The sequence below is a fragment of the Mastigoproctus giganteus genome, chromosome 2, assembly GCF_048544385.1.
Source record: "Mastigoproctus giganteus isolate SK-2022 chromosome 2, ASM4854438v1, whole genome shotgun sequence".
Lineage (NCBI taxonomy): Eukaryota > Metazoa > Arthropoda > Arachnida > Uropygi > Thelyphonidae > Mastigoproctus > Mastigoproctus giganteus.
Genome location: NC_143576.1, coordinates 177,220,603 through 177,236,773, shown reverse-complemented (window position 1 = coordinate 177,236,773; position 16,171 = coordinate 177,220,603). Strand labels below are relative to the sequence as shown.

The 16,171-nt window shown below is 41.6% G+C and overlaps 1 protein-coding gene across 1 annotated transcript in view; it reads right to left on the bottom strand.

Moving 5' to 3' along the window:
- The window catches only part of LOC150089777 (uncharacterized), a 57,913-nt gene extending 44,415 nt beyond the window's left edge, over window positions 1-13,498 (bottom strand). The window contains exon 1 of the mRNA XM_090390097.1: window positions 13,325-13,498. Coding sequence (XP_090246223.1) covers window positions 13,325-13,451 — 127 coding nt within the window. The 5' untranslated portion in view covers window positions 13,452-13,498. The remainder of the gene's footprint in view (window positions 1-13,324) is intronic.
- Window positions 13,499-16,171: the final 2,673 nt, after the last annotated feature.

Below are 16,171 nucleotides of genomic sequence, written 5' to 3'. Positions count from 1 at the left end.
GAGGTATCAATATGAGAGGAGGTGTTACTCTCAGGAATCATTTGAGCTGCGGTTGCAGTATCAGACTAAAAGAAATGATTATAAGAATAAGATTATGTTATTAAAACTGGCTTCTTGGAGAAATTATGTACAGGAGAGGGGGCTCGGCTGATCCTTGGTCTTCTGTGTATAAGATAGTCACCGATAAAATCTATGGTGGTGAAATTATGTCTACGTTTGTGGCGACGGACAGAGTGACCTTGGGATGGGCTGACTCCGTCTCCTGTTTGATCAATTCAATTTTAGTTGAAGATTCTCCTGATAATTTGCTGCAGAGTCAGATTGTTCGGGAGAATTTAGATTATGTAACTAGTGGGAGTGAGCCTCCTTTTGTTCCCGCTGAGCTCGAGTTAGCTTTACAGCAGACCAGGGAAGGTCGTGCTCCGGGACTGGACAATATTGACACCGCTGTGGTGAGGAAAACGTGTCAGGCGAGTCCTGATGTGTACCTAGACCTTTTCAACACGTCTTCGTGAAGGGGTATTTCCGGCAGTATGGAAGACGGCTAACTTAAGGGTTATTCTCAAGAGTCCTGAGAAGCCCGTGGATGAGCCTCGTTCATATCGCCCAATAGCTCTTTTGTAAGTTATCGGAAAGTTGTTACAGCGGCTTGTTCTTGGTCGGCTGATGGTTCATTATGCTGGTCAGGGGCTGGTGGCCAACAATCAGTACGGTTTCAAGGCTGGCTCCTCTGCTGAGGATGCCATTTATAATTTGATTAAAGGCGTTAATGAGCTGCCTGGTCGATATGTCCTGGGCTTGTTCATGGACTTTAGGGGGGCGTTTGATGCTCTGTGGTGGGGCAGTGTCCTGTGCAGGGCTAGGGCGTCCCTCTGTCCGGGAAATTTATACCGTCTTCTTGAGGACTATCTCCGAGAGAGATATGTGCTCATTTGTACTCCTTTCATGAAGTGTGAGTGAAGAGTTTATAGAGGATGCCCACAGGGTTCGGTTCTGGGGCCGACTCTCTGGAATTCGGTTCTCGATGAGTTCCTACAAATGCAAGCTGTGGAAGGTACGACCAGAATAGCTTATGCTGATGATTTAGTTATCTTGGTGTGTGGTGAGTCCCGCCGGATGCTTGAGGAGCGTACAGCTGCTTCCCTAAGCCAATTGTTGAATTGGTCTGCTCAGCATAAGCTGGAGGTCTCAGCAGAGAAATCTGTACCAGTTCTCCTGAGGGGATGCCTCAGTGGAACTCGCCATCCTTTGTGTCGTTCTGGTGATCTCTCGCTTAGAGTGGTTAATAAGACTAGGTACCTGGGTGTTGTCCTGGGAGAGCGACTTTCTATGGTAGCACATGCTGCCTATGTCCGAGATAAGGTGAAACGATTATATGCCAAGCTCCAGCGAGTTACGCGTGTTGAATGGGGTATAAAGGGTGGTGCCCTCCACTTACTTTATGATAACATCTTTATCCCGATTTTGACTTACGCTGCTGGGGCTAGGGGAGGGTATATAGAACATTCTCATGTTCGTAGAATCTTGTCTTCGGCACAGAGGTTTGCTCTCTTAGGTATAACCAGGGCTTGCAGAACTGTGTCCACAGATTCTTTGTGCGTCCTTGCAGGGAAGATGCCTGCGGAGTTGGTTGTGGCGCAGTTTGCTCTGCGATATGCCCTTAAGCGGGGGATTACCAGAGTGATTTTTGGCGTCCGGTCATGCCCAGTGGGGCAGTCGGCTGTTTTCCCTGGTATAACAGCGGAACGGGGGCGAATCAATGATGAGTTGAGTACCATATGGCAATTCCAATGGACAAACTCTGAGAAAGGTCGTCATTTGTATACCTTTATGCCCTCGGTCCATACTGTGAGTAGGGAGCGACGTTCCTGGCTCCAACTTGGGTTTGAAGCTGCTGCCGTCGTTACGGGGCATGGCCGTAGGTCAAGGCTGTTTCGTTTGGGGGTTGACCCTTACGGTGTTCTGTGAGTGTGGAGAGACTGAGACTGGCCTTCACATCTTGCTATATTGTCCTCTATATGAGGATTTAAGAGCGAGGTTGGACTTTGGGACACTGGCTCTCACTGAAGAGAATTTGAAGTATATTTTTGAAAATTATGAATTCTTTTGTTCTTTTTTAAGATTTCTTAAATTGGCTTATAGTCGCTGCCGGGCGATGCCCGGGTGGTAGTAGTGACCTACCTCCTCGTGGTGTGGACGGTAACTTGTGGTGAGTGATGTGATTGCCCATCCCCACCACAAGGCTGAATGGTCGATTAGTATTGTTTTGTTTGATTTGAGTTGACCATTTGGTCTTTATATATTTGGTTTTTACAACTAGGTTGAGACTGATATATTAAATGAAAATTGGTTGCATATGGATGAAAATCCTGGTGGCAACCGAGATGAAAGCTCACTCAAATGAAAATGAAAAAAATGTCTTGCTGGGCTTTCCTGATGAGCTGTTCCCCGAAGGGTTGCCAGTTTGCTTTGGATATTGCAAATCGGTTTTGCATTTTTCTTGCTATTACTGTTCTTGTGATGGTCGTCTAGATGTAATAGGTGATAGTGCGATGGTCCGACTGGTCCAGGCATTTTGCACAGTCAGGTCGGTAAGATGGGGGTCGATGTTCCTCGAAGTCACCGTGAGGTCGATGGTTGCCTCCCAAAGTGTATTGCAGAAGGTTAGGAGGCAAAAGAGTTGGTTTTTCACTGTAAGTAGCAAGTTGGCCAGGAACTCTTCGAGCTTTTGCCCGTTTCTGGCGCCTCGTCTCTCAGGGGGGCACTGTGCCAGATGGGGGAGCTGCAGTTAATGTCTGTGCCAAGTACAATTCTTTGTCCTGCTAGAGTGGTTTTGAGTTTTACAGGTATGCGATGGCAAAGTCAATGTCGACGCCAGGCTGCAGTAGAGTGAGACTGCAAGGAAGCATCCCACGGAGCTGATGATTTGGGCGCATGCGGCCCATTTGTAAATAACTGTGGCAGCTTGCTCACTGTTTTCTCCGGATTGCAAACGTCGATTGTTGCACGTGGCGTGTCTTGGCTGCTTTGCACAATCTTTTACCTAAGTGGGTTACCCCTCACTTGCTTCATATGGATGTAGGGTTCCTGTATCAAGATTAGATCTGCATTTTCCTCTTTTGCCTTTAGGCACACTTGGGTGGCCACTGTCCCCCTGTCCAGGTCACTTCCCTCTGGGCTTTCCTGATGAGCCGCTCCCGGAAGAGTTACCAGTTTGCTTTTGATATTGCAAATCGGTTTTGCAATTTTCTTGCTATTACTGTTCTTGTGGTGGTCATCCGGATGTAATAGGTGATGGTGCGATGGTCCGACTGGTCCAGGCATTTTACACAGCCCAGTCGGTAAGATGGGGATCGATGTTCATCGAAGACAGCGTGAGGTAGATGGTGGCCTCCCAAAGTGTATTGCAGAAAGTTAGGAGGTAAAAGGGTTGGTTTTTCCCTGTAAGTAGCAGGTTGGCCAGGAACTCTTCGAGCTTTTGCCCGTTTCTGGCGCCTCGTCTCTCAGGGGTGGCACTGTGCCAGATGGGGGATCGGCAGTTAATGTCTGTGCCAAGTACAATTCTTTGTCCTGCTAGAGTGGTTTGGAGTTTTAGAGGTATGCGATGGCAAAGTCAATGTCCACACCAGGCTGCAATAGAGTTAGACTGCAAAGAAGCATCCTACGGAGCTGATGACTTGGGCGCATGCGGCCCATTGTGTTCATAACTGTGGCAGCTTGGTCACTGTTTTCTCCGGATTGGGAACGACGATTCTTGCTCGCGGCGTGTCTTGACTGCTTTGCACAATCTTGTATCTAAGTGGGTAACCCTCACTTGCTTCATATGGATGTAGGGTTCCTGTATCAAGATCAGATCTGAATTGTCCTCTTCTGCCTTTAGGTACACATGGGTGGCCACTGCTTTTGCTCTCTGGGCATTTATTTGGCGGAATCTTAGCAATATATTTTTTAAATTGCATACCTATAATCGGTTCTGAGTTGGTATGTATTCTTGAACTGCTGGTAAGTCGGACATTTGGGGTCTCTTATGGAGTACATATGATCAAGCCTTAGCTGCTTGCAGTTGACGCATATGGGGTATTTGCCTTTGTTTGGGCAGCTTTTGAAGTTGTGCCTCTTTTCAGAGCAGAGATGACACGTCGGTTCCGTTTGATTGCACGTGTGTGTTGTGTGCCCATATTTGCAGCATCTCAAACACTTTATTATGGCTACGTGTTCTCTAATTCTGAGGCTGCTCCACTCAATGTAGATTGGTTGCTGTTCTCGTAGGGCTTGCCAGGCCTTTGGGGCCAGTTCCATAATCCAGTTGCAGTTTTCGCTGTTTCTGGTTTTTGTCTTGTACTTGGGAGTGACCAGCAGTTTTTTGTCCCTCTCCGGCATATTTTTACTATAGATTTCCTCCACTAAAGTCTTGGGGATCATGTCCTAGTCCACATTAAATTTATTACACTTGGTCCTTTTCTCTTTAATGTTTCTGCCGTGAGACTCAAGGCTGGGATATTTGCGTTGGCTATGATTACTTCTGTTTCCTCTTTAGTCTCTGTTTCTATGACTATCCTTCGGTTCCGTTTTTCTGATTGCTTTGATCCTGGTAGTTCCGAGGTCTTCCTTCAGGTTTTCCATCACCTTCTTCTTTATTTCCTCACTTGTGTGATCGTCTTGTTCTGTTGGCTTTAGGATAACTATATTTGGTGTTGGCAGGAGTGTCCTCCTCAGTGTCAGCACTGCAGGTTTGGTGGCATGGACATGTGTGGACATGTGTTTCTGTAAGGGGCGGCTCCTAGGACGTCAGTTCATTTCAGCCTCGTATCTCTGGGAAGAACAGTATCACTGCAAATAGGCCAGATATGTGTGTGTTCTGTTGTAATGTTCTGGTCGCTTGGCTATCCAGAAGCATCAGTCACCTGGATAGATGATTCTGGGTACTCGTCCACACCACGGGAAGGTGTGGACGAGCACCCAGAATCGTCCACACCACGGGAAGGTGGGCCAGTTCCAGTAGATGGGATACCTATGGTCTCAGAGTATGAGACAAAAAAAAAAAATTCCTTCTCCGGGGGCCATTCCAGAGGTGAAAAAACTCGAAAGAAAGAGAAAGAAAAGAATAAAAATAAATAAATAAATAAATAAAATAATATATATATATATATATATATATATATATATATATATATATATATATAATAAAAACCGAAAGGGGGAAAAAAGCTCGAAAGGAACCGAATGAAAAAAAAAAAATAACCCGAAAGGAAAAAAAAATAAAAAATAAGAGAGAGATGAAGAAAACAAGAATAGATCTTCAAGTTGAGCAACCATTAAGAACGGCAGCATCAAAATACTTCGATGCCTACAGCCAGATGGATTTGATCAATCTCGTATCACTGGAATCATACTTTTCCTTAGTTCACACACTTCTTTAGAAATACCTGGAGCACCTGAAACTTACTACGATCTCTTAAAAGTATAGCTTCTTCTCCTGGAGGTATAGTCTCAAGAATTTCACGTATCGCTGTCCTGGCATTGTCCTACAGGATGATTCACTACCAGTGCGACAAACTTGCAGAAGGTGTATGGTCCACAAAGACGAATCGGAATCACATAGCATTGCAGGATCCGAAATGCCTTCGTCATGCAGTAGAGGACGTTGAACGGGAGGTCGTGTGAACATCGATCCCGCTGGAAGTCAGCATTTGCGAACCGGTTCCCGAGGCAGTAGGATGGACGAGTATTCAAACGTTGAAATGGCCGACATGCACCTCGCGTATGGAGCTGCGGACTGTAACGGGCGCGCCGCTCTGCGCTTGTACCAGGAACCTTTCCCGCACAGGCGTGCTCCTCATCATACGATTTTAATCGTATGATGAGAAGGTTACGTGAGACTTGTTGTTTCACGAGAGGTACCATGAATCAAGAGCGAACGACGAGGACGCTAGACAATGAGGAGAATGTCCTACGCCTTGCAGAAGGCAATCCGAGTACGAATAAGCGAGCGATAGGCCAACGATTGGGTATTTCCCAATCCACTGTATGGAAGATACTGTCAACAAACCAAATGAGTTCATACCATCTGCAACGCGTCCAGTTATTGGAGTCTGCGGATTATCCACTCCGGAGGACTTTTGCTACTTTGTTTCTTCAACAGAAACGGTTCGCAAATGCTGATTTCCAGTGGGATGGCTGTTCACGCGACCTCCCGTTCAACGTCCTCTACCGCATGACGAAAGCATTGCGGACCCTGCAATGCTATGTGATTCCGATTCGTCTTTGTGCCCCCTACACCTCCTGCAAGTTTGTCGCACTGGTAGTGAATCACCCTGTATATACCAAAAAGTGAAAAGGGAAACCAAGGGGGGGGGGGAAGTGAGAGATAAAGAAAAGAGTAGATCTTCCAGTTGTGCAACCAGTAAGAACGGCAGCATAAAAACACTTCGGTGCCTCCAGCCAGATGGATTTGATCAACCTCGTATCACTGGAATCATACTTTTCCTTAGTTCAAATACTTCTTTAGCAAATACCTGGAGCATCTGAAATTTACTACAGTCTCTTAAAAATATAGCATCTTCTCCTGGAGCTATAGTCTCAAGAATTTCACGTATCGCTGTCCTGGCATTGTCATATATTCGACAATCATATAGTATGTGCCGCCAGCCTTCTCTGGCCCCGCAAAAAGGTCCGTGTTACTTAATCCTAATGCATATAATTTTTCATTCATTGACTCATGCCCTGTTAACAAAAATGACGACTGTAAACTAGGTGTAAACCAATTGCGAACATTTTTATCATTCAGAAAAGTCACGTAAGGGAGTTTTTTAAGGACAAATAGTCCTCGTGCAACGTTGCAACATCGAAGAGGGACCAATGTCTGTGGCGCTGATATTGTCTTCTTGCCCTGTTTACTGCTCGCCTTAATACTGTTAACTCTGAAATCCACCAAGGACGGGATTTCGATCTAGCAACTTTCTTCTTACCAGCCTTGTAAGCTGCTTTTATAATTGAATCCTGTATAAATACAGCAAGAGAGCCAGCCGAATACTCTATTAATTGAAGTTGCCATATCACAGAGAAGTTCATAAGAATTGATGCATCGAACTCAGACCAATCAATTGTTTTTAGTGAAAACCGAACCAACTCTGGCACTCGATATTTACTAGTTGAAGTTGTAGCATTTTTTTACATTAAAGGAGATAACTCTATGGTCACCAGTTGTTCAGTCAGAAATGACCCCCCAATCATAGATGTAGTGTCGTAGGCCAGAAGTCACTATAGTTATATCAATATTGGACTGCCCCATAGGTCCAGAGGATGAGGCCGGCTGATTGGATATATTCATTACATATAAATTGTCGTTAAATATAAATTCTTCAAACAGACGATCTCTTCCCTCTGTTGTAGAACTATGCCATATACTTTATTTAGCTTCATCAGTAGTCATTATTACGTGATTAGGCTTTAACATAAATAGTGCATGTTCCAGGTAATCCAAAGAGCTATTAAAATCCATTGATGGATGAGAATATAATGAAATAAGAAAATATTGCAATGCTATTGCAATCATTACGCATGCGGCACATTGATTACACAACCCGTGTATCACCATATCATCTAAATCGTTATTGGTTACCACCATTCCTGATTTGTGCTCTTCTTGTACAGGCTGCACAACTCGTGCACTCAGAGGATATCCCAGTATCTTAAAGCTTTGCTCCGATTGAATCCTGGCCCAATACGGTTCTTGTGCGGATACTATATCTACGAAGTTCTCCTCCATTGACTTCCTAATTTCATCAGACACAAGCCTAGAATGTTGACCGTTTATCTGCTTGATTTTAATTCCTGAAGAACCAAGAACTCTATACACCACAGGGTCATGTGCAGATCCTCTTGTGAGTTTATTAACTCCATTCGGTTGTTGATTATTTCGATTATTCATTGGCCGTCCTTATTCGAACCAGTTCCATAGCTCCTAAATATTCTGGATAACGAGAATCCCTGAACGAGTGATAAAGTTCACGTTTCCCACGCTTACAGTTCACGAAATACGGTTCTTCGTCCTTATTGGGACACTCTGCCAGTACATGCCCGTCTCTTGCGAAATGACCACAAGATGGGGAGGTTTGAGAGCAATAATAATAATAAAATTCTTTATTAACATAAATTTTATACAATAGTGATTCCTTACACAGAAAGCCAGAGAAATCTTACAATTTGTTGTTTATACAAGTGATTTTGATTTATAAAAAAATAATAATAAATAAATAAATTAAATAAAATAATAATTAATACATCAAAGCAAAGATGATAATCAAAATGTAAAAATGAAGTAGTAATTACAGCGAAAATGGACTACAAGTTGAGCAGAACATGAAATGACATCGGTTAACTTACTAAGATCGGCACTTACATAAATGTCCTTTACAAACGGCGAGATGGGACAAGATGCCATCTCGATATGCCTTGTCTATAGTCCACAGGTCGATGTTGATGTTGAGCGAGTTGAGAGTGTCCAGAGTTACATTAGGGAAGTGTCTCTTGAAATTCTGTAACCGCTGGAGCCTTGAGCATAAGGAGGGGGTACTACGGAGATGTCTGACTGGCAAACGCCAACCAACCATGTTCCAGATGTTGATGTGATCCTGCTTAGCTGAGCACAGATGAAGGAATGACTTTATTTTTAGCACATGGGCTCTGTGGACTATGGGCGTATATTGCAGGTTGCAGCAGAGAGTAGATTTAGATGTTGTGTAGATCTGGTGCGACCACAAGTTGGCCCACTTCAGCACCCAGAATTCGAGGCCCCACAGTTTCCTGAGGCTGGTGGGTGGTACCGCCGACCAAACTTCCACGGCATAGGAGAGCACACTACAGAAGTAATTCCGAGGCATTTCTTGATTATTTGCTTATTTATTAAGGGGTGTTATTTGGACTGAGTCGAAAGCAGATTTCATGTAGAGAAAAATGGTGTGAAGATCTTCGTTGTCATTCCAGGCCTGAAGTATTTTCTGTGATAATGACTGTAGGCAGGTTACGGTAGATCTATTAGGCATGGCATAATGGGTATGTATATATAAATCCACTTCTGGCCCTGATATGTTCCCCCTCTTCATCATGAAAGTAAGCAGTCCATTCATCATCGAGGTCTTGCTACACATATTTAGAGAAACCCTACACACTGGAATTATCCCTGAAATATGGAAACATTATATTGTAAAACCCGTGCCTAAAGTCAAACATCCGAAAGACAAGAAGGATTTTCGTCCAATCTCTATAAGCTGCAATCTACTAAAATTGTTCGAGAAGACTCTGCTGCCAATTCTTGTTATGCATTTTTTCCATAAAAGACCACCATATTTACACACTGTGATTCCAAAGAGATCAACTGTGACTAATCTAATGGACACCCTATTTCGGATCCAAATGACTCTGAACGCCAAAGAACAGATTGATGTAGTATTTTTAGACATTAAAGCTGCTTTCGATAATGTGTCAATCAATTCCTTGATGACAATACTTGAAAGGCATTTCAGAATACAGGGAGGCCTATTAAAAGTCATCGCTTCCATTCTCAAACAAAGGCATTTGAGAGTAGAACATAGAACCTTCCAATCGAACCACGTCGTCTACAGAGGAGTCCCCCAAGGTGGCGTCCTTTCCGCACTATTTTTTGCTGCCGCTTTGGACCCCTTCCTCTCTACGCATCCTGACTGCAGCTCTTACGCAGATGATATAAAACTCTTCATCTCGTCAAAACACGGTGACAAATCTGAAGCAATCAACGCCCATGCCACTGCCCTAATGGAAGAACTTCACCATTATCTTGAGAATATTGGCCTATCCATAAATCCGACCAAGTCAGCACAAATGTCTTTCACCAACCTGAAGAAGAAGATGAACATAAACATCTACATAAATGGTATTAGAGTGCAAAAGGTTTCTCATCACACTGATCTAGGGCTCACCTGGGATGAAGGCCTGACCTTCCAACAGCACTTTGCCAACACTAAAGCAAAAACTCTGTCAGCAATGTGGGCGATAAGACAGGAACTTACTGGAGTAAACAACCAAAAACTTGCCACTCACTACATACAAACATGTCTTGTTCCGATTCCCATGTATGCCTCGACGATCTGGTCCTCTGCTTCCCTCACTAACATCAAAAAATTCATGGGTATCGAGTACTGGATTTTAAGGTGATTGAACCGTGTTAATGGCCACCCTTTCACCATCTCGAGATCAGTCATGTATACTAACCTTGGTTGCACCCCTTGGAATCAGTTGCTCATTACAGGAAATCTGCGTAATCTCTGTCAACTCCTCACCGATCGCTTTGACGCTCCAAATGTCCATAATCTTGTTGCAGGTCCTAGGCTTTCCCGCGTCCTTTGCAATAGTTCATGGATTCCCCTAAGAAGCTTATTACAGAATTTAACTATGCTTAGAAGATGTTTTCCGTCTAACATCCTCCAAACGTACAACACCCTGAAGATTGATCCCCACAAGTTCTGTGATGAGAAAGCGTACAGATCTGAGAAGATACAGGACATGTACCACCACTTAAAACTGTAGAAGTTTCCTGATTATCTCCTTCAGGATGGAATCTCCCATGAACTCTACTTTGCTGAGGAATTAATTTGTTTTAAATCATTATGTGTTTTGTATGTATATGTATTGGCAGTATATGCACACATTAGGACGCGTATGTGTTTATATGTCTCTACCTTTTGCTCATGTCACTGTATATATTTTTATCCGCTATATTTGCTCACTTTAGATGTTATTTCGTTGGAAAAAGAAACTAATGTATATAATATTATATAGAAACTGTTTCTATAAAATAGAAATAATAATAATATGCGTAATTTATGTACGACTTCTATGTTTGCTGTCTAAGTTATAATGTACAAATGTATATAGGCACCCTCCTAGCTGAAGGCTGTTCAGGGGTGAAGCATATGGAATAAATTGAATATATAATATGTTCTGGCCTATGCGCAAAGATTACGAGTGCTACATCATTATAGATGCACTTCTCGAGACATTTCAGGAAGGGAGAGGCAATTGATATTGGCCTGAAGTCGGCCGGTTCGCATGAGGCTTTTTTGGAACTGCCACGACTCTGTATGATAACCAGCTTGAAGGCACCTGTGCAAATTTGAGTACTTTGTCGTAGAGTTGAGTGAGCTCTTTGCTGATGAAATGAGAAGCAATTTTTAGACTAAACAGAGGTATTGCGTCAATTCCTATGGTGGACTTGTCAGGTAGTGAATTTATTATTTTTATTAGTTGTTCTTCGGAAAGTTCTGTATTACTAGTAGGTAAAGAAATGTTAAACGCTTCGTTCCAAGGATATGCTTCGGACACACGGTGATCTCGCTTAAAACGCAGCACATGCTCACACCATTCCTGGACATCTAAAGATAGAGGGGCGCAAGTATGACTAGTGGACCACACACGTTTTCCCCTGGATAGCCGGCCGTTCATGAAATTGTCAATAGAAAATTGTTTTCTCTTCTGGAAATCCATCCTTGTTTTCGAAAATTTGGCGTATGACTCTTGTGAAGGCGACTTCTTGTAAGAGGCATGGGCTGCCTGTTTTTCCCTAAAGGCCTTGGTCAGGAGGTCATTCCACCATGGCTTTGAGTGGAGACTAAGGATGCAAGTTTTGGACATTGCAGACCTTGCAATGAATTCCCTCCATCTCGAAAGCCAGTAGGCAGCCTCATTTATGTTAAGCTCAGCCAGTATGTTCCAAGGGTAAAGTTGGAAAAGGGTAGTTACTTTTCCAATGTTGATGTATTTTGGATTGTATATTCTCCTGACAGTGTTCGTAGTTTGTACATGTGTACGTTCATCCTTAGGTGCCTTCAGAGATATCATCGCAGCAATCGGAACATGATCGGACGGGAGTAAGTTCTCAATTATGGTCAGGGTTTCCTCTACTAAACAGTTTGAGAAGATGCGCTGCAGGGTGGCATCGCCGTGTGAGGGAGGAACATGAATAAGACCAATGCCCATTTCCGACATGTTCAATGACAGAGTATCTAGGAGCTTCTTTGTGGCTGGCAATGGAAGGTTAAAGTCTCCGAGGATGATGAGCTTTTGCCGATGATTGATTATGGATGACACCCATGCTGTCAGATTAAGGATAAAATCCTCAGAAACTGGTGGAGGTAAATAAACGGCACACACAGAGATCGACAAACCAGCAATTCGGTAGATTCCAAGAACAGCTTCTATGTCACCTCCTGGATAAGTGAATGCCTTAATCAGGGGTAGTGAACTCCTTTGACAGATTGCTACACCGCCACCTCGTCTCCCAATTATATTAGCAGCCAGCGTGTGATAGCCAAGATTTGAGGTGAAGGCAGCAATTTCCATTTCATCTCTGAGCCAGGTTTCAATCAGAATGACGAAGTCGTACTCTGAGCAGGAAAGCAAATCAAGTAGGCCATCTAGCTTGTTTTTGACACTCCTGATGTTTTGTAGGAAACATCGAATTTTTACTTTGACAGAAGGTTGTACTATGATGAGATTACTCTTGGAACAGTATTTGCTTTTCACATAATGATCTGAAATCTCGTCCCTGGATTCATGTCGCGTTCGATGTGCTCTCTTACTGGATATTCTAACTGGAATGCGATTGGTCCGATGTTCGCTCGTCATCTCCACGTTAGACATCGATAAGTTGCACCCGCTCTCGGATATAATTTGGGACACTCCGCTAGAGAGGACAGGTAACTATGCTGGTGTAGTTAGGTCTTCATAAGTCTATACCCAAGCCTAGGAAGCACCTAGAGACTATCGTAAACGACCTGTGCCTGCTGGAAGTAACAGTCAAGTAAATTCTGTCCAATGCAGAGATGAGTTTATACAATTGTGGAGAGATACTAACTATCCAATACCCTGTTATAGTGCTTCTGTACTTAGTTGTATAGCTGAAGGTTATATCCCTCTTGACAATGTATATTGTCAAATAGAAGATGGAATCAATAAAAGAATATTACGGTTTTGATCACTAAATATAAAAATAGCGAAATGCTTAAAGTGCGGTACTCACCTTTGATAAGAAGGTGAGTACCGCACTTTAAGCATTTCGCTATTTTTATATTTAGTCTATTATAACGGTACTATAAGAATTCTTTATGCTTGCTGGTTTTGATTACTGTATTGCAAAATTGAACGATTTTGTTTAGGAAAAAAATGTTTTGATTTATAATGCAAACATAAGAAAATTTAATGGTTTCCAAAGCAAACTAGAATAATTCTGGTTTGCTTTATTTCTCTTCTGAGTTAAATAAATATTTTATCAAACGAAATCAGTACTCACCACATACAATACAGAAAACTGAACCTTGAAAATCGAAAAAATTTGAAAACGCACCATGAGGGAATCCTAAGCAAAAGATAACCAAGAATACCGCTGCAGATTTCATTCTTACTCTTCTGCTGTTCATAAAATATGAAATATTCACTCTGATTCTTGTTTAACTTTATCAGTTCTGTAGCGATTATGCAAAGATCTTGAAGGACATTCATCTGAGCACCATTGGGGTGCTTCCGGGGGTATAAGTACTGTATCATCGTTAGTATGCATGACGAGACCTTATTAAAAACAAGCCCCAAGACATGAATAGTGGAAGACACATTGGCTACGGCATTTCTATGAGGGCGTGTACTGCCAAAGAGAGGCAGAGTGGCCTTCGATTGCTATCTTATGTTATAGCATTATATATTATTAACAAACAATTTGAAATTGGGATTTTTTTTTGATTTTTTTTTTTTTGGCTTCTGCTGTGTAAGCATGCTTTCTTGCATCATATGCCTCTAATAATAATAATTTTTATTATTATTGTTAAAATCATTTTATTTCCAAAGAAACCTCGAGTCACTCCGGGACGGCTCTGTGCCAGAATGGTGTGGTAATGCTAATGTTAATGCTAATGCTGATGCTAATTCTAATATTTGCACTCAGTACTTTCCCAGAGATCGACTATCACAAACCTCATGTGTACACTACTAAGGATACAACAAGTTCTAAATTACAAGCAGCAGCTGAATGTCGTTTTATTCATTATTTATTATTATTATTATTTTTTTATGTGGCTGTCGCATATGGAAACATATACATCTCAGCTCTCAAAGTTATTCTGCCGGGCTAATTCCTCATTACGGGAAATAGCCTTCATATTTTAATGAACACACTTCAGTGCAGACAAATTACTCTAATAAATGGGGAGATGAGTGCTACGTATTGTGGTGGGGGGGGGGATTTCTCTTGTTTTGTATTTATTATATTATATATTATTACATTTATTTTATTATATTTATTTTAACCCCTTTGTTTTATATCCTCCCTTAAATTTATTCTTACCTAATAAAGGTACTTTACAATTCCCCACTTTGGAATCTGACTCGTATGTATAACAGGAGCTTTCAAGTTCTAAGGGGTTTATATATTATTATGTTCCTCCATTGGGTTTAGCTGTATGTTCAAAATGACTAAAGAAGGACTTCGTTTAAAATATAACAAAATTTTATTACATATATTTACATAAATGAAATTGCTCAATGATCCAGTACATATTATAATTAATATTGTTCTATTACTGTACAAGCATAAAATGATTGGTTAAGTTTAGTTATATTCTTGTACAACTTCTTCCATTATATCACAAGGCTAACAACATCTTTCTTATGATACTCTTTTTATACATTACTTAGTAAAACATTCTTTAAATAAATCACTTTTTATTCTAATAGGTCAGGCTTATCTCTCACATTTCAATCTTCCCTTTTTAACAATAAGATTTCTCTGTTGGCAACATTAAAGGTAATCTCCTTCTAATTAGATTATTTATCTTTTCTAATACATTAGCAATCATCTCTTAAATCAGATATTTATCTCAATCCCTAAATTATGCTAACAACCTTACTTCTGGCTTGTCAGCTTATGACAGTTCAGTGTATCACATATATATATATAACATTCTATCTATAATCGCTCTGAATTATCAAACTTCCAAAACTGTTACCTTACTTTACGTTACTCAAGAAAATTTTCTACATCTATGAATCTCCCTCTCTTTACTTTTATCTAATGAACCTTATTTTAATTACATATATTTTTTTAAAGTACATATCTCTTATTGTACGGTGAAACTTCTCCTAACGGACACCTCTCTTTAACGGACATCTCTCTACAACGGACATTTTCAAATTCCCTAACTCTCCTCTATTGGTTTTAACGTGTTTTCAGCTTCTGTCTAGCGGACATTTCCTGTAACGGACGCGGACAGGCAATCTGCACTGTTTCGTTTAGATTAGCACTTTTTTTTTTTTTTTTTTTTATGAAAACCCCAAACACGAAAGGTATCAAAACCTATAGGACTTAGTACCGTGCATGGGTTGAAGGAGAAGTATAGGGCGACGGGGATGCCGGAAACTTTGCTCTAGAGACTAAACATGGGTTTCACCACTTCAAACCTCCAATAAGCAAAGTGGTGATATTTCACCGGTTGATGAAAGTCATCTACCACCTATGATTGGTGGCCAACGTTCCTTTTTCTAGGAACGTTTCTTCCACGTATTGCCTCAATCGTGTGTTTATTTTCTATTTCCGATTCTCTGAATTTTATCAAGGTCTACGTCGCGGTTCTAAACCTTTTTTCAAGAATTTTAAGGCACGTGTAAAACTTCTGATGAATTCGGTGTGTGCAGGGAGGGGGGAATATGGTCGGCCTTTCGTCTTTTCAGTTTCAGTTTTCAGTTTTGTTCAGTGTCGTGTGAAGTGCACAATGTCTTCTCGTAAACATTTAACTTTAAAAGATAAAGTCGAACTCATTAATGCGTATCATCGGCAAAAAAATAGTGTTCGCAATCTCGCTGCAAAATTCAAAATCGGGAAGACGCAGGTAAGCGACATCCTAAAGAAAAAAATGAACTGCTCAAACAATTTTGGGAGCACGGAAATGATCAGGTTCAAAAATCATTCCCGAAAACTGTTGGACTTCAAATTTGTCGCGCACATGCTAAAAAAATTCCCATTAATAGGCCTATTATTAGGGAAAAGGCTTTGGAGGTTGCGAAATCTATGGGAGTAAATGAGTTCAAAGCTTCTGTGGGATGGCTAGACAAGTTCAAAACTCGGCATAAAATTTCTTGGAAAACCGTAAGT